Source organism: Botryllus schlosseri, chromosome 15 (assembly GCF_051294905.1).
Source record: "Botryllus schlosseri isolate E-star chromosome 15, Bs_hap1, whole genome shotgun sequence".
NCBI lineage: Eukaryota > Metazoa > Chordata > Ascidiacea > Stolidobranchia > Styelidae > Botryllus > Botryllus schlosseri.
This window is the reverse complement of record NC_137250.1, coordinates 459521-482790: the sequence shown is the minus strand read 5'-3', so window position 1 is coordinate 482790 and position 23270 is coordinate 459521. Positions and strand designations below refer to the sequence as shown.

The 23270-nt window shown below is 39.0% G+C and overlaps 1 protein-coding gene across 1 annotated transcript in view; it reads right to left on the bottom strand.

Moving 5' to 3' along the window:
* Positions 1-1029: 1029 nt before the first annotated feature.
* LOC145456841 (vesicular glutamate transporter 3-like) overlaps positions 1030-23270 on the bottom strand; it is a 35100-nt gene continuing 12859 nt past the window's right edge. The window contains exons 7-12 of the mRNA XM_080334967.1: positions 21894-22033; positions 20304-20453; positions 18845-18977; positions 8538-8648; positions 8351-8478; positions 1030-4690 (exon numbers count right to left, since the gene is read on the bottom strand). Of these exons, the coding sequence (XP_080191093.1) occupies positions 4418-4690; positions 8351-8478; positions 8538-8648; positions 18845-18977; positions 20304-20453; positions 21894-22033 (935 nt within the window). The 3' untranslated portion in view covers positions 1030-4417. The remainder of the gene's footprint in view (positions 4691-8350; positions 8479-8537; positions 8649-18844; positions 18978-20303; positions 20454-21893; positions 22034-23270) is intronic.

Genomic DNA, 23270 nt, shown 5'->3' with positions numbered 1-23270 from the left:
CCACTTTACATACTACAACTTCGATAAGTTCACATCTGTCTCTTCAAGTGTGTGCATACAGTATTGTTCTATTTCTGAAGCGATATTGTTGAAGACGCAATCGTTAACACAGAGAACCTTCTATACGCCTGTGTTATGTGAAAATAAAGCAAAAATTATAAGAATTAGGCGATATTAGCGGTAAACAACATCTTTCTGTAAATAAAAAGCAGGTGCCGTCTAAGCCCAAACACTACGTTCCGTAACGCTCCAATTTCAGTTAGTAACCTGTCAAAGCACGCTAATCAATCATATAGGCCTACCTCTATTTTCAGTAAAAGCCCATAGATGTCTTTGCAGTAAAAAAGTTCATCTTGTTGGCTAAAATACGAAAGTAATTCTTTCTCTCTTGTACGGTAAATGCTATTCAAGCTCCAATTCAAAGGCAGTTTTTGTCATTGAGTCGGGTACTTCCTCTGAGTGAGGCACAGATCCCCGAGAATAAATAATAAATCTGCGTAATTCCAAGTATTCTACTTACGACAATTAAATAAAATAAATAAAAAAGGATTAAATTAAGTACAAATATCGATATCTCAAAAAGTAGAGAAACGGATGTCATTTTCGGACTCAGCAGCCCAAACTTATCTAGAAACCAGTAAAATATTTTTGGCACTCCAAAATTATTCTATTTTGTTGTCCAGTGTTATCAATATATATACGAGACTGGAATAATTCACATATAAAGTGTCGAGTCATATCACTTGGTCGAGTCAATGCACAAATTGACTCAGGTCGAGTTATTTTCTTTTTTTTATGAAAATTACTCGAGATAAGGCGCGTCAACGAAAAATTGCGACTCGAGTCCGACGCGAGTCGAGTCATAACTTGAGTCATAACAACCCTGATCCTGATCCAGTACTGTTTCGTCAAAACCTGCCCGATTCCTGTCCGGTTAGAAGCCAAAATCCTGAATTTGTGCAACTCCGATATACAATCGCCAGTCACCAGAACCCCTTTCTGTAGGCATTTAACAGAATCAGGCATAAGCAAAATTTGAAATAAATATATTTTCAGTTATACTGTAACGTTATAAGTCATGTTACGAAATAAAACACAATCAAGATGGCTGCATTCACAAGTGTGTACGATACTGATGTTAACAGCACTGTAGTGGAAAAATAACTCATATAATATGCCCAATTTAGTACGACTGGACAAATTTGATATAAAGACGCATCGAATAAATGACGACCATTACCAATATATGCGAATATTTTGGTGACATCTGTGCATTCCAAGTATATGCGACAGGATACAGGGTTGTTCAGAAATAACTTTTTTTGTCAAATTTTTGCAGCTATTTCATGAGCTTGCTAGGTCGACTAAAAAAACGTTGCATTCCGAATTTGACTCAATTCCACCCTGTAGAAGTGATGCAATTGGAGTTAATTATAAAAAAAATTTATTTTCGCCACAAGTTACTGGCTATCTCATGAAATTTTAAGTTGTTTACAAAAACAATGCAAAACGAATTTAGCTTAATTCCACGCAGTAGAAGCGAAGTTATTTTAGTTTTTCATTAAGAATTCTAGAATTACCCACCTTCAATACTATTTTTCAAATCCAAAACTTGCAACTGCAATAACGTAGCTTCTAGCGGTTGGAGCTGAGCCAAATTTGAGACAACTTCACAATTTCATGACGCAGACAGTAAAATTTGAAATAAAAAATTTAAATATTTTGGTAAATTAGAAATTTGCAAATCCCAATAGCTACACTTCTATTAGTTGGAATTGAGCCAAATTTGGTGTGCTACGTTTTTAGGCAACAGGTTTAGAAAATAGCCTAAAAAATTGAAAAAAAAGTTTTTTGAACAATCCTACTAGCCACGACTACAACCCGAATGATGTCCCAGATTGCCGATATATCGCGCCGCGCCGAGAGAGAGAGAGAGAGAGATGATATTCTTTTTCGCCTGCACCATCGAGATGCTTTGACGACGGAGTTGCGATACGGCCCCATGAGGTCATCTAGTCTGCGCCCCCGTTTTTTTCTCCTCCATGCTCTCCGTGATTGCTGAGCGCCTAGCAGGATAGCAGCGGATACCAATTTTCCGAGTCTTTGGTATGACCCGGCCAGGGATCGAACCCACGACCTACCGCTCGAGAAGCCGGACGCTTAACCATTACACTATCTCGCTCTCATAGACATAATTGGTATCGGAAATTGCAGTTTTTCTACTCTGATAGAGTTTTATTGCAAGTAAATGAATTTGATATGTCGATATATTATCATTCATTGGAGTTTCTACATAAAACAGATCAGATTTCAATATCAGCAGAAAATATCGGGTAAAATTTGTTATATCCAAAAGTGGCCTGTAACTAAGCACTTCAAGTAGATTTCCGACTACTTGCACTACTTACTCACTTCTACTTGCGTACCGATGGTGATTACTTTGAACGCCTCTGGCTATATCGGACCAAACGTTCTAGTATCGGCTGGGCTTTAGCCACGATCACTATAGTCGCGTGACAAAGCCAGTATAACATACAACCAATTAGATATAACATAGCACGACAAGCAATACATAGATTCAGATAGATTGATGTATAGTCACTTGAATATGTCTATATGGCATTATTATAATATATTATAATATAAATTTAATATACAAAGACGAATGCAGAACAAAAATATAAGTGGATGTTTGAAAATTTGCTGCATGGTGAACATATATATGATGTCAATACGAGTAAATCATAAACTTGTGTCGAAGAAAATGGCGTCTTTTACCGCAGTCTTCCAGAAAATGGATTTTAATGAGCATCACATATATGCGCTGAAACACGCTCTCGATGGATACCGTCTGCCTGCATGATAAATAGGGCATAACGATTCGAATACTAGAATCCGAGTCCGAATGTCAATAATAATGATTCGGGTCGAGTAATGAGAGTAGGTTGTTTCGAGCAAGGAAAATATGCGCCCTTCGCCCAAAGAGTGATTTTATCCACAAAAATATGATGTAGGTATACGACATGTCTGCAGAATAACGATCAAAGCGCTGGATTGTCACAAAACGCAATGAAATGCTCATCGTAAAGGGATATCATATTATTTTTGCCCCGATGTATAACTGGCACTCACTTCCTCGTGGTCGAAAAAGGTAGGCCTACATATTCAAACATACGACGCAGACTTGTACAAACCACCGTCCTTGTTAGTTGTAAGTGACCTGTTTTTCAGTAGTTCTAGTTCTAGTTGCCGAGTTTGAGAAAGAGATTATTTCTAGTTCTAGTTCTAGTTGCGCATAAAAAAATAGTTTTAGCGCAACTAGAAATCGCTGGTCGTCCTACGGCGTGAATAACGATGCCGGTGTTGTTGTTCGTGGTTTGTCGACTACTATGGTCATGGCCATTTACACGTACAGGCCGATATTATTCATTTTTATTCCGTAGCTGCCGAAATGTAGTGCGGCATACCTCTAGGCTTTTTATAAGACACCGCTTACACGGATGAGATGGCGAGGAAGAGCCTAGATGAGCCTACGACACTTGGGTAGGAATTCTGGTGTCGACCTATAAGTCGGACTCCAACCCGCAACCCATTGATTCTGCAGCTGTGGATTATGCCACTACAATTTCTCGCCATTGAGATACTGGTGTTCTGTTGTGTGATGTTCTTGCAGACATTGCTAGCTCAGAGTTATCACTGGTAAGAGCAGCGTAGCCGAGACACGTATGAGGGGGTCGACAATTATCCCATTTCAAACTGCGACATGAATTTGATTGATTCGTCATTGAAACTTGGCAATTGTGTTCTAGTTATAGTTGCAGAATTTTACACGCCGCTAGTTTTAGTTGTGAGTTTTTAAAAGTTGGTAGTTCTAGTTCTAGCTGCAGATTTAGACATGGCGTATAGTTCCAGTTGCAGTTGCACGATTTTGAAAGTGAGTAGTTCTAGTTCTAGTTGCAGATGTAGACATAGCGTATAGTTCCAGTTGCAGTTGCAAGATTTTGAAAGTGAGTAGTTCTGGTTCTAGTTGCAGATTTAGACATGGCGTATAGTTCCAGTTGCAGTTGAAAGATTTTGAAAGTGAGTAGTTCTAGTTCTAGTTGCAGATTTAGACATAGCGTATAGTTCCAGTTGCAGTTGCAAGATTTTGAAAGTGAGTAGTTCTAGCTGCGAGTTTTCAAACTCTAGTATAGTTCTCGTTCTGGTTGCGCAGTTTGAAAATCCAGTAGTTTGCACAAGTCTATTACAACGTAATACATTTTGCTATGACGTTAACATATAGGTCATACTCGAATTCTGGACTCGAAGCTAAATATTCGAATTAAACTCGAATCACTCATGTAGACTCCATGTTGCTCCACCCTATTATAAATATAACTTAATTCGCACGACCTAACTAAGATGAAATCGCAAGCTTTTAGTCTTCAGCATCTCCCAGAGATTCCATCGAGCTGTGATCAACGGAAGTGTTTTGCTGACATCTTATAAACCTGGTCGTTGACACGTCGGGTTTTGGCTCGGCACAGCCGTACTCTTGTTGAAGATGGTCCCCGTCCATGATACTGTGTTCCTCCACGGGCGGGTCCGCCCAAGGTTGACGCTCTCCCGATGCGAAAATTGCATAAAACACGACTCCAGACACGTGGATGCAGGACGCTATTATGAAAATGATCTTCCATTCTTCCCAAGTCTAGAACATAAAATGAAACAATTGCTATTCCATTCTTTTCAATAGCCATCCATTACTTCCAATCCGTCTAAAATGAGTCTCGAGATTCGACTTATCTCCACCCATTAGAGTTAATATGAACTGTGAAGGCATAATGTGGTTTTTGAAAGGGCCATTTACGCGATATACGTATCATGCTATAATGGAAATCTGATAAACACACCATTATTTTCCATCCATGGATTTACAGTGCAGGATCAAAACAAATGAGTTGGTGAAAAAGCAATCATAATTGTTTATCAGAGAGAGGCTCAGATTTCTTATTTGATATCGGTAAAGATCTATTTTGTGTTTTGTGCGATCCGTTTACGTTGGTAGGTTCGTTATTCATTTTCATAGCTTGGTAACCTTCTGGTAATTGTCGTCATATATTATATCAAGCAGTCATAAATCGTCTTTGCTAACTCGACTAATAAGAGCGAATTCTAATCAATTTTATGAAATGTGTCAATGTTCTCTTATCAATTCTCATCTAATTTCTGGTTTCCTGAAAATGCTTTAGGAGAACAGTATCGTGCGAAACGAGCCTAACTTGTATCGCCATTCTCGTGCTGGCAAGAATCAAATTTGATTTGATATGAACTGAACTTGACTTTCGTTATATTGTTTGAAATTAGCAATTGAATTCGATTTAGCGGATTCAGTAATTCTAATTCTAATCTAATTAAAAAAACATGAGGCTATCATTCTAATTCTTATGAAATTTGAAAAAAGCGGCATTGAAGTAGGCCACAACGTTACACGGTTTCTGTCATTTCTCGAGTTTACCAAGGACTACCAGAATTTTATATAATTTTAATCTTTCGTCAACAATATGTGGTTCTATCATGACTTTCCTCAGATCAAGACACACAACGTATGCGATACACAAAACTAATGTGATGTAGCCTACAGTACGCAGCTGCGTTACCATGGGTCCAGTTAAGTGTACTTGTCCGATTTCCACCACATCGCGGGGTGCAAACAGGTAAACCGTCCGTCCTCTCAAGCACCAAATTGTGCTTTCACACCCTTACGATAGGGTAAACTGAATCAAATGCACCTATGCTTCCGGAGTTATATCACAGGGTTGTGGTGGAATCTATTTAGGTGTACCGCCTTTTTTAGATTCAGCGCCCCTTACACTCATGGGCTATACCTCCGTAAGAATGGGTGTATTTGATTCATTTTCACCCATTGGATGGGTGTTAAAACATAATTTGGTTCCTGAATACAGACTTGGACAACTGGACAATTCTAGTTGTCTAATTTCACTAAATCAGAGCGAAATGCCAGTAATCCAATTTTAATCTAATTTGTGAATGTTTCTACGCTCTAATTAAAGTTCAAAATTTGTTACATGCTTCTAGATATTTGAAGAGCTTCTTGGAGGTACAGAACTTCAATATACAATTAAATAGTATATTCATATTGAAATGAACCCGAATATTTTCGGCTGACACTCGTCAGGGGTAATCGTCAGCAACTAGTAGAGAATTGGAAAGAACATTGTATATCAACAATCGTATCACAAAATATGACGTCACTAGCATGAAATTTCGAATGAGAGAGCGTTCAATGTACTTTTTTTAGGTGGTACACGAACTCCTTTTGTTGACAGAGTTTTCGTTGGTGTATTTTCATAAAAGTTGATTCAAAGGCACACAAATGGAATTGTGAACGGCCTCGCCCTACGATTCGAAATCGGTCGTCTCGATAATTATTCGCACAAATCAGATTATCCAACAGATGTTTGCCGATGGCAGAATTAATGGCCTTTGATCGATCGGCATCAATCTTAATTGGATGAGTTAAGGGTGAGCTTTTCACTGAGCGTTACGCGCGTGTTCTGATAAATCTGGGGACATGTTGGTTTATGCGGTCCTGCAGACGTCTTGACGTTCTTCCCACGTAGCCACAATCACAGTGGCACCTATATTCGTACACTACATTACTTTGTTGAAGTGCAGGAAGCACGTCTTTGCGTGTTGAAGGGAGCAATTGTGTTGTTGTAAAAATCACATTGGTTTTGACTGTGTCGTAACACTTACTGACAGCAGAAATCAATTGTTTTTCAAAGCGGGTGGAAATGGGGCCAATCCAAGGTAGATGGATATAAACATCTTTTATTGTTCGTGCGGTGGGCTCTGTTCGTTTTTCTGCGTTGAATTGCGTTAATTTCCTCTCCATGCCGCGGCTGATGACGTGTTCAGGGTAACCGTTATCAAGTAAGATTTTTCGGATGTAGTCAAGTTCTAAACTCAGTTTGTTACCCGAACATATCATCAACGCTCTATGCACGAGGGTGCCTATGAGGTTAATTTGTCTGCGTCGAGGACTAAATGAATTCCAGCGAAGGTATTGGCCTGTGAATGTCGGTTTCCTGAAGACAGACGTTTCAAATTTGTTGGTATTGCGCTTTTCAACTAATACGTCCAGAAATGATATTGATACTGTAATTTTAGATACTGTAATTTTAATTCCTATCTAATTCATTCTGTTCCTGATCGCTTGAGATCAAACCACAGAAAATCTATTAGAAATTAGAGGATAAAATGGAAAGAGATGTCGCAGCAGAGCGTGAGAGCACGGACTGTGATGTTTTGAGTTACCGGAAAGGAGAAAATCGTTTTCCTCATCTCAAGGCTGCAGATCGAGAACTGGCAGGCATGACTGCAACATCAGATCCCCCAGAAAAGAGTTTTCAGCCATTCAGGAGAACTGTATTGTGCGAAACGAGCCAATCTTGCTGTGCAGACATTTGCCGTTCTCGGGCTTAGGAGGATAAACTCTGATTTGATACGAAATGAACCTGAATTTTGCTGTATATTTCCTTATTAATTTTGAACTTCATTCAATTTCCAGTTTTTGGTGAAATCAGTAATTCTAATTCTAATCAAATTTGTAAAAAAATATGTAGCTCTAATTTTAATTCTCCTCTTATTTGGACAAGCTGAAAATTTACTAATTGTGCAAGTCTGTCTGGAAGTACTGTTTGCTTGATTTACATCCCAAGCTATGGTGAAAATCATCGAAATACACGACTTTCGGTATATGTACTGATCAAAGAGGAGAATTCTGAAAGGATTTCTAGATCATTTTTTATAAATGGGAGTATTCAATTTATAGCTATCGGCACTTTGTATACGAAATATGTGTCTGCGTAGGTTTCTTGCAATAGACGTGTGAAATCATCAAAAACGGGTCACATATCGGACTGTGAGGTTTGTGGCGCGAACGATTCGGGTTATTCCTCGATTCCTACGCTTCGCGGTAAACCAATACCGGAAGTAGGCTACTCTTTCACCAATCGTTATTGAGGGTTTTTACCACACTTTCCCCCTTTTCTCAAACTATGAAGGTAAATATTGATTCCGCAGAGCAGTGCGGTTATCGTTTTGTGTCTATCCCCATGGCTGTGAGTATACCAACCTTATTTACAACAGCTTCTCTCGCTACAGGAGGACAGTTTCAGGTAAAAATTTACCGACAATGACATAGCAATGTTTATTTTTAGCAAGCTATCAAAGTTATCATGTGACAGCGACACAACTTTTGGTACTACTCAAAGTTGAATCATAATTGTAGTCTCAAGTTCTAGTATGTAAATTCAATGACCTTTCGGCAAAACCATATACGTACCTTATTTACAGTAATCTCGCTCACTACAAGGGGACATATCATGCCCGACAAAGTTCCCGCTCCATTAGATATTCCCATGAGTATGCTGGCGTACCGCGGGGCGATGTCCAAGTGGTTCACATTGAATCCTTAATGAGGTTGCAAAGACGTTAGCGTATTTCGCAACAGTTCGAACGAGACGAATCACCTGATATCGCGAAACCGCTGAATCCTACCGCCAGAATCAGGCATACGATCGCCGCCGCTTGTCCAGTGCTACATCCTACTATGAGTAGGAAAAACGCCTCCATACCGAATCCTGAAGAACAATGTCAAGAGATCATATCGAGTCGATATCGGCAATTAGAGGTGGTAAAAATTGGCAATTTTCCTGTCGTCGCAATATGCCAGTCACGTCGAACTATAATCTGCGACTGATAGACTGAGAATATTGATCTATTTCATATAGCATACAGGTGTCCAGATACAGTCTTTCTAGTTTAATTCATGTCCAAGCGTAGCAATGCACGGGAAGTTGTTGAATAAACGCTCTAACGTTTTGGAAAAGTTACCTCAACAAGTCAACCGCAAATATCTCGATTAAATTGAATTTTCCAATAATTTTGGTTGCATACATTTGCCGCATCCACATTTTCGGTTAAATTTGACTTTTAGCGGTTCTGCGGTCAAAAGTTTACAAATTGTACCGGCAGAGGTGGTCAGTAACGAAGTACTTCTACTTTTTGAAAGTACTCAAGTAGTTTTCCTCTACTTCTGGTACTTACTCAAGTAGATCTGATTTTCTCTACTTCTACTTCTACTTCGTAATATTTTGTGATCTACTTACTTACGTTTCGCTATGTTCAGTTTGTCAAGTAGAAGTAGTTTATTCCCTCGATACGAAAGAGAGCCTGAGGAATTTCGGGGCTGTTTTCACGGAGTACCAACATTTATAATTCATAAAAGTCAAGTCAAGTCCAGAAATTTTGTTGCGCTTCGCGCACAGTAGTTATTGAGTGACGAATATGTTTTTACGAACGTATCAGTGAATATAACCTATGTACATATTGCTTATGGTTCCGCTCACACCGCATTGTCACCCATATCAAATATTTCATCACAGTAAATATGGCTCACTGTAACGTTTGAAAGTACCGTTTCGCAATCTAGCAATTACCTATCCTGTCGTTATCTAGCAGCCCATGACGTGTACTGCTAATCTGAAAATCCAGCTTTTTGGAACGTTACACCTTTGATCACCTTTGAAGCTTTATGTACAAAAGACATGAAATATATTTTCCTCATTTTAGAAGTGGTATTTGTATTTCACTTTCAATTCCAAGTCTGATACTCGGAGTATCATACTTTGGGTTCTAAATACTTTCAGTTTTTTTGCCTGCAGAACATACATGTTGAAGCATAAAAGCAAGTGTAGTAATGCCTCTATTCTCGGAAAATAAAGACACACTAAATATAAATTTTACGATCCACAATATTTGTCATTAACGTATACTAATCGCGAAAAGTGTTGAAACCGTATCCAATACAACTTCTCCGTATTGCTCTTCGCCTAAACTTGGGGCCTTAAAATATGGGGTATGGCGCCATCCACGATATTCTCTAAAACGGGGTCTTTTAGTAAACAAAGAGTTAGTATCGCATTTTCATATCACTACTATAATTTGCATCCCATTATGCAAAAGAATGCTTATTCTGTCGAAAATTGATACTTCCTGGGATGCATCAATACGAATCAAGCTCTCTGCACCTTCCGCATAGCTCAATTTGCAGCTTTTGACAGTCCATGCGATCGAATTAAGACTATTTTCAAAATTACCTACTTACTTGAGTAGTTTTAAAGTCAGTCAATTCTACTTCTACTTCAAGTAGTTTGAGGAGGCGTATGGAAAAAGTACTTCTACTCGTACTTGAGTAGATTTTTTCGTCACTACTTCTACTTCTACTTGAGTAGCTTTCTTGACTACTTTGACCACCTCTGTATACCGGTCGCCAAGCCAAAGGTCGAGAACTAGCGTTGTACGGGTCTAAAATATCCGTCGATCAAAGTTCAATCAACATGAAACGTGCTTCTTCTTACGGCTGTCACCGAATTCGTGGATTTATGTCACGTATTGCTATGACTTATTCAACCTTTTCATATGTATTTGTCCTGAATTGACTATTCTTTACGATTAACTCTGCATGTGGGGCACCAGACCTTTATCGGTGATATGCGCCACTTCATTTTTTTACCGTCAATAATAACATGAAACGTGCCAGTCTGCGAAGTATTTTGTGGAGCAGGCAATTTATTTCCATATATATCCACGATTGTTGATGTACAATGTTCTTTCGAATTTTCTACTAGTTGTTGACGATTACCCCTGACGAGTGTCAGCCAAAAAATATTTGGGTTCATTTCAATATGAATATACTATTCAATTGTATACTGAAGTTCTGTACCTCCAAGAAGCTGTTCAAATATCTAGGTTAGATCGTATCAAGATCGCCAAATTGTAATTTTGTCGAATGAAATCACTTTGCCATGGTGGCTAACCTGGGGTATATTTTCATCTCTGTGAAAATTTAGTGAAATTGCAGTATTTTCGAGTAATCTCAACATTTATGATCAAAAGTTCTTTGGATCTCATCTGCATCACAATGACATCAACAAAGAAATTCAACACAGACCTAGAAGAACCTGGTTACGTCAGGAATTACATATTGGCGTGTATAACCGTGCGGTAGGATACTCACCTTTGCATATTATGTGGGCATGTAATCGAATTTGTAGTTGCATCAAAATGGGGTATACAATTATTGAAAATCAGCTTAATATTATGAATATCTTCTATAGTCCTTTAGCAAATATTCCATTAGCTTGCGTTATGACTTGGGCAAGTTTTTGTTGCACTAAAATCGAGAGAAAGCTGCACTTAATTTTGACAAAGGTTGTAGTAAAAAGTTGCATTTATAATTTTTGTTGAATTAGTAGGGTATGAGATACTCGAAAGGTTCCGTTGTGTAGCCTATAGTTCTTGCAGAGCTGTCAAATTTGTTGCTTTACCATTTCGCGGACATTCTGGCGAGAGACCGCCAAAAAGTATTTTCCCGGTACACAGCAAGAAAATTACGCAATGCGGGAATAATTTTCCCAAAAAACCCGAACAGCATAGCGATAACCCCTACCCTAAAACAAGTCAAATAACACATCCCAAACCTCTTAGGTCCGCAAACTTGACCCAAGACGTTGCAAAAAACTCACTATTGGCAACTAAATCAATAGCCTGAATAAGGTGACTCAGCGAAAATGTAATTTTTGGCGGTCGCACCTGGGCGTTCGTGAAATGGGAAACTATCTCAAATTTAAACGACAGAATTATTAAAACGATCTATTTACATGTTGTTCGGAAACGGTCGTGCTTGGCAAGGGTAGTTCAACTTCTTGCTTGCAAGCCATTGTGTCACAGATAACAGCGAGATGCAGTTAACCCATTATATAGCTCTTTGTTATGCAAATCAAAAAGAATAGAACCATACTAGAAATAGTTCATAGCAGGATTTTAAATCACTCCTTTTTACACATTATTTGATAAAAGTTGTAGTAAAAATTGGTATGAAAAATGGAGAAAAGTTGCAAAAAGTTGCACTATAAAATCCCTTCAAACAGCTTGAAACATCAAAGTACATAGTTTCTGAGTATCTAGGAAGCTGTCGGAAGCTATAAAAAAGTTGCGAAAGTTGCAAAAACTTGCCCTAGTTATGACTAATGCGAAATGACTGATCACACTAGAAAAAGGTGTCATCGTTGAATGTATATTCAGTTACCCTGATACGGGGGTTGTTTTATGCGGTTTGTATGACACATGCGCTCCTGGAAGTGATGCAAACCAGACATGGGGTGATTACTTCATGAATGTAATCGATTGCGATTACGATTACTTCTGAATCACGCGATTACGATTACGATTACGATTACAGCAAAATCAGGAAGTAGTCGATTACGATTACGATTACATTGGAAAAGTAATCACGATTACTCACGATTACATTTATTTTGCTTGTTATAACTGATCTTAGAGGATTGGTAGACTATATAAGGATTGTGATGAAAAGGCGTAATGAGATAGCAACTTTCTTTATAGGCAATACGTCATTTGCTTGTTATGTCATAATATACCCGATCCCCAGCTTTATAGGGGACGATTAATCGCACCCACCGATTTGCATTATTGCTAGGTGCGTAACTGCCACACCCCAAACACCCCAATAGGGTGGGGTGCGAGCTCGAAGGGGACTCCAAAGTAATTCGTAAATCAACATAAATTATAGGGTATTTTCGAAAGATTTAATTACCTTTGAAATTTTCTTCGAGCTTCGCAATTTAATGTCTCTAGATCAGGGGTTCTCAACCTGGGGGGCGCGCCCCCCTTGGAGGGCACGAGAAATTGACCACGTCTGTATGAATTCTGACTATAAATGTGCTTCACAGTCATTCTGAGAAGACGATTGTTAAAGATGAAACTTATTTTGTATTCAAGAAATCTCGCCAAATTCTAACTCCAGCGGTCGCGCTCAACGGAGTATAGGCTGATTTCAACTTCATTTGAGTAAATTTTTGATATTCTTTGAAAATTTTGAGCAATTCCCACGTGAAAGTCATTCATAACATCATGGCTTTGGCAGTAGCCTAAAGTTCGGTGCGCTGGGTAGCTGTTGTTAATAATTGGCGACCTGCACGGACAGATTTAGATACAATATAAGTTGCCCGGTTTCGCCCTCAGTTAAGTTACCCTAAAAACGCAATTATTCAATTCCAAAACTTATAAAATTTAGCATGGCAGCACAGAACGATGCCGTGCCCTCTGTAGTCACTACCAGCATTAGGTGCAACCTGCCTACCCAATCTATGTGCAACCTACCTTGGAATAATTTGATGTCCTTGTTCAATGTTTTACTTCTATTTTCAAACAAGTCTGGGGAAATTTGTCATGGAATGCGGATTCAAATTTGGCGTAAGACATACCATATGTAATTATTTATACTATTAGATCACGGAAAGGCAACCTGTGGCTGCTGTAGATGGGAATTTGTGCGACCGTAGACAACTAATTCAATTGGTATGTGTTGGCATCCGTCGACATGCAAATTGAAATTACGAATTCACTCCCAAATTTTTGAGAGATTTTAATTAATCTTGAAATTTTCTTCACACCCCGCGCAATTCAACATAACTTAATTTTTCGATATTAATAGTCGCACTCTTCTCACTCTGAGCCGGAATCGGAATCGTGTGCTCCTCACGAAAGAAATTTGTTTATGGTACATTTGAGCGATTTCAATGTATTTCCACTACCGATACAATCGACAATCCTGATCGGGCGTCACGAAATAACAGCATGCAACCAAGTGACTTATAACATTTGGCCCACCAGAAGATGCATTATCATTTATAACTTGCCCTAAATTTTCAAAAGCTCTACCTCAATGAACCCTACCGGTGTATCTGATCACATGGGCTAAGAGAGGATAAATATTTGTTAATAATATGTGATACTGCTACTATTAATGACGGAATTCATTCGTGAATCTGAAAAATCCCAGCATCTAATCATAACATTGCGACTCGCGATTTCGGTACGTACAAAAGGCTTTTGTTAAAAGTATAATAGTCCGGACTCCAGAGTTCACCGGCAATGGATATGGACAGATTAACATAGGTATTTCGCGTCCAGTTAGTTCATTACGGCTATGCCCTGGAATGCGGCCTTAGGCTATATAAGTAATTGAAATGGGCCGTGACTAGCAAAAAGATTGCCTACCTCTGTATTAGATGATGTGCTCTTTTTGAAATGACGAATTTTCGACCATCCCCAAGGGGGGCGCATGTCCAAAAAGGTTGAGAACCGCTGCTCTAGATGATTTGATTTTGAAATGCATACGTCTCTACCTCAAGGAAAATGCATGCCTAATTTTTAGGAATAGGCATTTCGGTGCCCTCATTACCGCGCCACGACACACCAAAAGATATATGCAGTTGCGTCCATCATGCGACTCCACAAATTGTGCTACCAAAGAAAGACCTAGGCCGAAACGTTGGGTGTGTGCCCATTGTCAATAGCCGCGGTGGATGGGCGTGACGAATAGTCGTGTCGAATAGTCGTGTCCTTCAAATCTGATCCCAACAATACAAATGCAACGGGGGACACCCACGGACGAATGAAGACGTGACAATTTGTGTGTTCGTCTCACGAAAGTTTTAGTCTGCTACGTTTGCGTGACTACAATATCTTTTGATTATATAACAGACGCGAGGTCACTAATTAACAACATACCATGAAGCAATTGTAACAACATATCAGATGATATAATTGTGAATTATACGTGCCCCCAGCTCTATCGGCAAATATGACCATCGGGGGTTGAGTAGTAGAATGCAATTACCAATATTCTGACGAAATTCAGTCATAAACCTGAAAATTGACCACCCTATATGGGCCCAAGACCAACGTTTGTAGTGGGGACGAAGTGCTGTTTCGGTCCTGATTCTAGCTTTACAGCCCAAGCTAACACGGTTTATAAGCGGATGGCTAAGGCGACAGTTCCAAATGCTGCGTAAAGAATTGCGAAATAACGATTGGCGCCAATGTTCCATCTAATTTTTCACGAGTCAGCGCGCACTCACCAACTCACTGCGCGGTCCCTTGTACAGTGCGTAACAACTAAAAAAAGGTAATCACTTCGGATTTTTTGTGCGCAGCTTAGATTTTCCGTGCGCAGTAACCGTGTCAGCACTGCGCAAATTGCGCACGTGCGGAGCTTACGGAGAACAGTGATTGGCACCCGTTTCAAGAAGACTCATATGAGAAAAAGTTGAAGTTACCATAAAATTCTGCCTTCCACTTAATACAGATGCTACAAGCTGCCGTTACGAGAAACGGCAAACAACGGCTCGGTTATGATATATATCAGCAGCTGTTGGTTTCTAATGCTTCATTGTGGAAATCGTAATGTTTCTTTCATTTGAGTATAGTACAAAATTTCAAATCTTTGTCCGGTGTACGTTTGTGGATAGGCCTACTGCCAGCCAAGCAACAACGGTCAAACTGCGTTTAACTAAGCATAACCAAACATCAATACCTTAGTTACCATTTACAATTGAATAGTTCAATATGAATGTACTATTCAATTGTATATTGAAGTCCTGTACCTCCAAGAAGCTCTTCAAGTTACTATTTGAAACTATAGGCAGAGAGATGATTATTATCCTGCTGCGAGATAGTGACGTCTGGAGTGTATTGATAACCTGATATACACAGGGTTGCCATCGCCAGGGACCAAAAAATAAGGACAGTCAAAAAATTAGATTAGCACGAAAAAGCGTTTTTGTACATAAGCGTTTTTGTACATACTATGTATTTATACAAATACGAGGCGTGACATATCACATTCCATACTTTTCGCCAGAAATAATCTACGTCAGCAACTCCTTGTTATTAGAAAGTGCTTCACGGACCTTACGACATATCAGGTCTAGGTTCACGTATACTCAAGGCCGAAATAGCACTTTGTCAGCCCCCCTAAAAAAACCTTGGTCTTGACCCTCATAAAATAGGGTGATAAACCAAACTTCTTCACCTCGTTGAGATTGGAGGCGTCAACTAAGATGAAAAATGTTTATACAAAATCATTTTTGAGCGTGCGTAGCAAGAAGTCCAGTAACTTATTTACGGTGTTGAAATCGGGGAATATTGCCGATTTCAGACTTTGAGGTGTATTTCAAGGAGATTCCATTGCCCTGATTAGATTTTAATGTATTTTTTTGGAATCAGTGCGACAGTAGCTTTCAAATAATATGAACATTATTGAATTTAAGCACGCGGGTCGTCAGCTATGGGATTAGCAATTATATTGCGTTCAGATTGCTGAGCAGTACTTTCCTCCGGGCAAGCAAGCATAACGACGGGTATTGCGTATCTAGGTTAGGTTAGTTATCTATAGCTTACCTTTGAATCCTCTCTCATAATCGTCACGAAAAACGTTCTTACGTCTGTTCATTTTAACTAATCAGATTTAGCCTTATTAGTAGCTAAAACTGTTTGCGCAAGTGCAATATAATTTAGAAAAATTTATCAATGATTTATAGCTTCACTACGTTTTAACCAATGTGTCGACTGCACTACTTTTTTACTACGCAATAAATGCCGGCTTCCCCACACTTGAGCTTATTCTGCTGTAGACCAAACAGCAGGGACCTGGTACTGCTGTTTATTGGTACAGACGAAACTGCTATACCACCACTCACTGCCCTAGCTTCACCACTTAGAAGTCAAATCTTATGGTGTGTACGTCACGAGAGTTCCTTTTCATTTATGTCATAAAACCTCGACGCAAAAGCATAATTTTAGGATGTTATGCTACACAGATATACCTGAGGAAAACGTTCGAAGTTCTGTATGTGATGGAAAATAAGACAAAATAAGGACGCAAGACGAAAATAAGTGGCCCTTCAAAATAAGGACAAATCTTAGAAATAAGGACGGTATGGCAACCCTGGATATACACCATGACAGGTGTTCTTACATTCACACTACAATGTACCGTACATCGAATATCTATTTCGCGTGTGTTTATACTTCTTCGCAGTGACGAGAAAAGCTAATGCTTCTGACGTAATAATGAGTAGTGGCGTTTGAAAATAAGACGTTTGTGCTATCAATAAACCTGGCATAATACCTCTTTCTTGTTCACGAATGTTCAGTTTATGTCATAGTAAAAAGTAATCGTTTTATCACAAAGAAATCGATTAGATATGTGAAGTAGTCGATTACGATTACTTCGGAATTTTTGCGAATGTAATCGATTGCGATTACGATTACTCGAAAATGCTGTAATCGTCGTAATCGATTACGATTACTAATCGCGATTACCCCATGTCTGATGCAAACATATACAATAACTAAATCCCGACTTACAAAAGTCTAAAATCATAGTAATCCCGCCTAAAAATCTGTTAATGAGAAGTGAAAGTAATAATCTAAAACCATGACGAAGTTAATTATAGCTTGTGGTGCAAAAGACCATCGATGTTATAAGCACCATGACATCATTTTAATAATTAATAATAACAATGATGATAATGTAAGCATGTATGACGTACATGTAGCCTACGCGTACGTATACATTTGCTTGGAATTCGCATAGTGATATTATCTTAAGTGATAAGCCCGTGTTCACGTTCGCGTTTACACACTACTAAAGTTGGATTTACCATGAAAGAGAACCTTTCAAGTGTTCTGTGTTCACAACATCCCTAATAAGAACCAGTTTGAATACTAACGAATTGAATACACAACATTACATTACGATTACTTACTACCCTATATTTGTAATATGGATTGATCCAACATCAGCGGTTCTACACAGGGGATCACACGAGCCCCAGGGGTCAAGATACACATTCGGCTCATTACAGCACAGTCACACTAATTTCCAGTAAATATTCATCATCATTTTTTATTTTGTATGAAAATCTCCTCTTTTAATGCTTTTGTTCTTTTACCACTGTTGTTGATGTAAAGTTCATTCCGTGCGCCAGTCTGAGGTGGTCAGTAACGAAGTACTTCTTTTTAGAAGTACTTCAAGTACATTTTTCCAACTCGCACTACCTTTTCAGGTAGTTATGATTTGGGACTAATTGTAGCCTACTTGACAGTTTTCATTTTTTAAGCAACACTTTGCGTAGAATACTTACTTTTTTATTTACTTGTAAATCGCTGCTTCCAATTCCACTTGATTGGTAATTGACAGAATTACTTCTACTTCTACTTAAGTAATGTACAAGATGTGCAATGTGTTTGATTTGTTTTGTGACTAGACGGAAATTAGCGGTTGGCCGAAGACATGTAGGTTAGCGGAAGCGTTCGCCGGGATAGTACAGGTTTAGAACCCCAGAGTTAGATATTTACCCGAGTTATTCTTGATTTATGCTGATCGTTAACATCCAGGCTCTCTCTCCCGCTTTTATACATTCATGCATAATTTCACACACGTCTGATGTTGCGCATTACTGTTGACTTGGCGATTAACTCATGGATTTATGTCCGAATAGACTAATCGACTCTGATTCAGTGATGCAAAATCTAAGCAAGGCAAAGGTGTGGAAGACCTCCTGATATTGTAGATGTAAAGAGATTCAACGATCGTTTTCAGAGAGCTTTATTATGCGTGCTCGCGGCACCCGGCTTAGACAAGAAGGAATCATGCATTCACATGTCCACCAAGCGTCCATTCTACCTAGTCGGAACCAGACACATGGTGGCCCCAGCAACAGCAATGATACCACCAATAACAATAAACAATTTTTAACAAATATACCCCTAATGGGTGGGTTGCCACAAAGGTGCAATGACCCGGACTGTCACCAAGAGACTACAGAGAATCGTAGATCACTTTAACAAAGACTCGTGCGTTACAAATTTTGAAGCTACCTAAATCCTGCGTTCTTTCACTTACCCCCGCAATTCATGATCTTTCTCACGGTCGTAGTAGTCAGTATGTTATTTTTTCGTAAAAAGTCTGCCACCACTCCTCCAAACGGTACCACAATCGTCATGACCAGGTGCGGTAACGCCGCTAGAATTCCCAACTGAAAAATATTAACTATGAACATATTGATCGTAGCATTGCAATCAATGCCCTAAATCACTACACATAAATGCTGTTTTAGTCCTATTATGTAGTGCGAAGGGTTGAAGATATGAAAATATGGTGCTTGTCGAGCATTGACTTTTTGCACTTTTTACGGTAAATAACGATGTGATGTAACAGAAATTGACAGGACTCATGAGGGTATTCTACGCAATTGTGAGTTTATAAAGGTCAAGGTCAACGTCGAATGGCATTAGCACACATCTTCAACATTTTCACTATTTAAAAGAGGAAAGAATGAGTCACAGTAGCTTGTAATTTCAGAGTCGGTGGTAAAATGTCAGTACAGATTTTGCGAACCGATGAGCCTTCAAAAATGAAAATTAACCCAAAATAGTTACTCCAAATATGCAACTCAAATGCGAATATTGAAAAGTTCAATGTTATGAGAAATTTTCTGCTGTCCTTTTGACGTTACACGTATACGCGGCTCCCTTGAAATTTCTGTAAGGCGAATCCTGTTTGAAAATCATGAACTTGATTTCGAATGTTGGGTTTCTTCAAAAAAAGTTCGTCCCCAGATACTAAAAGGAGTTTTGGATATGGCGAACATAACCACTTGCATTGTAATCGCCAAACAAACATAATCAACAGCAACAACAACCCGCGTTTTTTCATTAATTCCAAGCAGAGTCTCCCGTTTACAGCTTTTATAATTTCACTCAAAAAAGAAAAGTCATATCCACCTAGCCATGAAGATGCGAATTTTAACACAATATTGATTGTTATTGCACCGAGTATGGAATAGGATTTGGTAGAAGACATGAAAAATCACCCAATTTCTTTTGAAGAAATAAGTTTACATTTCCGTAAATCAAATAGCTGCTCTTCTGCAGAAAAATTGCTTGATTTATTTGCATGCCAAAACTGATTTCATTGTCACTTGTGCTCATTTATCAGCTGTTGAAGAAGTTAAAGCCTCTGTAATACTATATATAGTCTTGAGACCATTGTCAAATATTTATATAGTTCTTTCCAAAAACCCCAAAATGTTCGTAGCACACCTGAGAATCTGTGGCGGCACACTATATCCTACTGTGCCGCGGCCCCCAGTTTGGGAATCACTGGTCTAAGTTATTGTATTTGCAATTGGGATTTAAAATTACAAGGTGTTTGGCGGATCGGTATGGAAGTTGAAAACCACTGATTAAGATTCATGACTATTCTTCGTTTATGAATAGACCATTCGTCGTATATCATGAAGAACACGTATAAACGCAACACTGCAACAATAAGTAACCCATATGTCGTGTAAATAGAGCACCTGTGATATATCGAATCCAAAAACTTCTTCAAAGTACGTCGGCTGACTTATAATCAACAGATAAAATGTCCAACTGCGGCAGAAGTTGGCAACAATGATCGCCCACACCGGCATCGACGTGAAGAAACTTTTCCATGGCGTTCCACTCCACTGCGAGACGGGATATAAAACAGATTCATTTCATTGATAATTACCAGATACGTAAATCCGGTGATAGCTTGAACCCGATGGTCTGGTCGCATGTTAGTTCTAGACTTGTAGCGAACAGTTTTCAAGTATTCAATTGTCGCTCCGTGAGGGGCATCAGGGATGGTGTGAACCTCTGAAAGGTTCAGGTTCGTGTGAACGCGAACCTTTTTGAAAGGTTCTGTGTGAACACGAACGTGAACCCCATGACGTCACGTGACGTCATATTGCTAATTCCAAGCCTATCTTTCAATGAAGTGATAGCCTGTATTAATGTACATTGTACACGATACCTAGCGACGACTCGGGCCACATCGAACTCCAAGTTGGCGATTTAAACATCGCTAAACGTATCAACTGAGGCAATCAAAGGATATAATACTCCTATCAAATCAGTATCTTCCGTCGCTTTGCCAACAATTTCAACGGGGACTTACCAGGGAATATAGGCCGGACCGGACAATGTATTCGGCGTCTGAGTATCGCTACATTGGTATTGAGCAGAGTGTGAAGCGGGTTTGTACTTTCTATACTTGCTCCCGATATTACCCCATTTATAAGTTATGCAGCAGTAGCCAACATCCCAATCGCAAGGATTTGGTTTTAATAATGCAGTAAACTGAGTAAAGATATGAAGTCAAGATTGACCCCGTACGCCAGCTAGATTTTTTGCACGAGAAAACGATATCAATCTCATTGATTGATTGAATAAGCATCATTCGCTGACTACGTATTTCGCCCGTGATGTTGTGTGATTGCAGATCAAACTCATAGCAGAGAGTCACTAAATATTCACAAACGGAAAGCTGGATATTTCCAGCAAACTTTTGTAACAAAGCAAGTAAAACTTTTGAGAGGTGTCAAGGTGCATGCTCGTTGAGCGTTATTTCTTATTGCTGCCAGCGCCATGCATAGAGTGGCCCGCAGTTGAAATGCAATAAATATGAACCAAATATGTTATAATGAAGTGAAAATTGTAATATATGAAAAAGGTTCACAGTGCAGAACCTACCAAGGTTCTGTTGTGAACGCGAACCTCTAAATTTCCGAGGTTCACACACAGAACGCGAACGTGAACCTCACGTTCACACCATCCCTAGCATATACTAAGGAATTCATATCGGGGCTAGCGAGTCACGGCACTAGAGGAAATACAATCTCCTCGTAACGCTTGATGCCGGAATGCCGTTGCAATCGTCGAAACCGAATGAGTTAGTGGGAAATAGCGATGTATGACACAGGGGAATAGCTAACTTTGAACAAAAACAAAAACATTTTGAAACTGATATCAATTTCAGCATTTCAAAATGCTTCACTTAGCGTTATTCCGAAATCCGAAATCAGATCTCGGGCCGAGTGTTCGTGACCCCCGGGCTAGATAACATAATGTCTATTGAATATCACCTTTTGTGGCGTAGATGAGTCTATCTGTCCAATCGCTTCTTCAATGTACTTTCTCTCCTCGTCCGAGATAGTCGGGTGGGCGCTGGGTGAACGATATGCAACTACTGCCCAGATAATACACCAAAGTATCCCAGCCGAACCTGTGCATTGAGGGATTTGAAAGAAATTAACATTACACTGGTCGACATAATTTTTGTTTTCTGGCCAAAATGATGACTATTAAGTCAATTTTCGTTCGCTGATTACGAATGGTCAGAAGTACTTACCATAGGTGCTCAAGTAGAAGTAGAAGTAACAGCATCGATTAATACTCAAGTAGAAATAGAAGTAACGACGTCAATTTCTACGCAAGTAGAAGTAAAAGTAACTTTTTATAAGTGTGGAAAAAATTCATTATCTAGGCCTAATTTTTGATATCATTATCAATTTATTATTATTTTCTTCCTTTCAAAACATCACAAGACTGCGATTCAGTGAAAATAAGGAAGGTGTCGAAACGACTTGGAGTAGTCTTTGAAATCAGACATCAGAAAACTGAAATCAGACCTGGGCCTAGGCGATGTAAAGAAGAGGTACGCACATCACAATGAATGAATATTAAAGCGACTTTGAGGCTGTGAAGAATTTGAAATCAAAAATATTTACCATTTGGTGTGACAATATGGTTTGGAGAGAGCCACATGGACATGGAAAATATTGTTACTTCTGCTCATGTGTTTTTTAATGTCAAAGATCAGCATAAAATTCAATATCCAATTTGACTTGCGCAATACAACCGATTTCTCAAGGACCAGATGTCACAATTCCATTGCCTTCAAATGTTTTACCAGCAGTTGAAGAAGATTCTCTCGGTGAAGAGTCTTCGTCTGAAGAATGTTCTCAGCATGTGTGTGATGGTGATCAGCAGCTATATAAAGTTGATTCAAGCTGAACTAAATAACTGCGTCATAAATTTGAATTTGCCAAATGAATCTGCTCTTATTGTAGGTTCCAGATTGAAAGCCAAACAAATAGCCTACTTTGCACTGATACCAGTTTTGCTTGGTATATGCATCGTGATAGTGAATACATGCACACTCTTCTTTGCCGGCGAACCCTCTTTAGTCTTGTGTCGAAGTTCAAGGTCTCATAGAGACACTGGGAACCGTGAATTTCGCCTCTTTATTTATGCATCAAGCCTAAAAGCTGTTTTGTCGCACAATGCAAATCAATGTGCTTCTATCCTTGTAGCTGGTACAACTGGCATCAAGGGGTCTTGCGAGAATATGAAACTTTTGATTTCAAATTTGGAATATAGTACTCAAAATATTCAAACGTGTAAAGTTTCCGTTGATCATAAATATGGTACTGGTTCAACGGTCTATAACTACAAGGTAT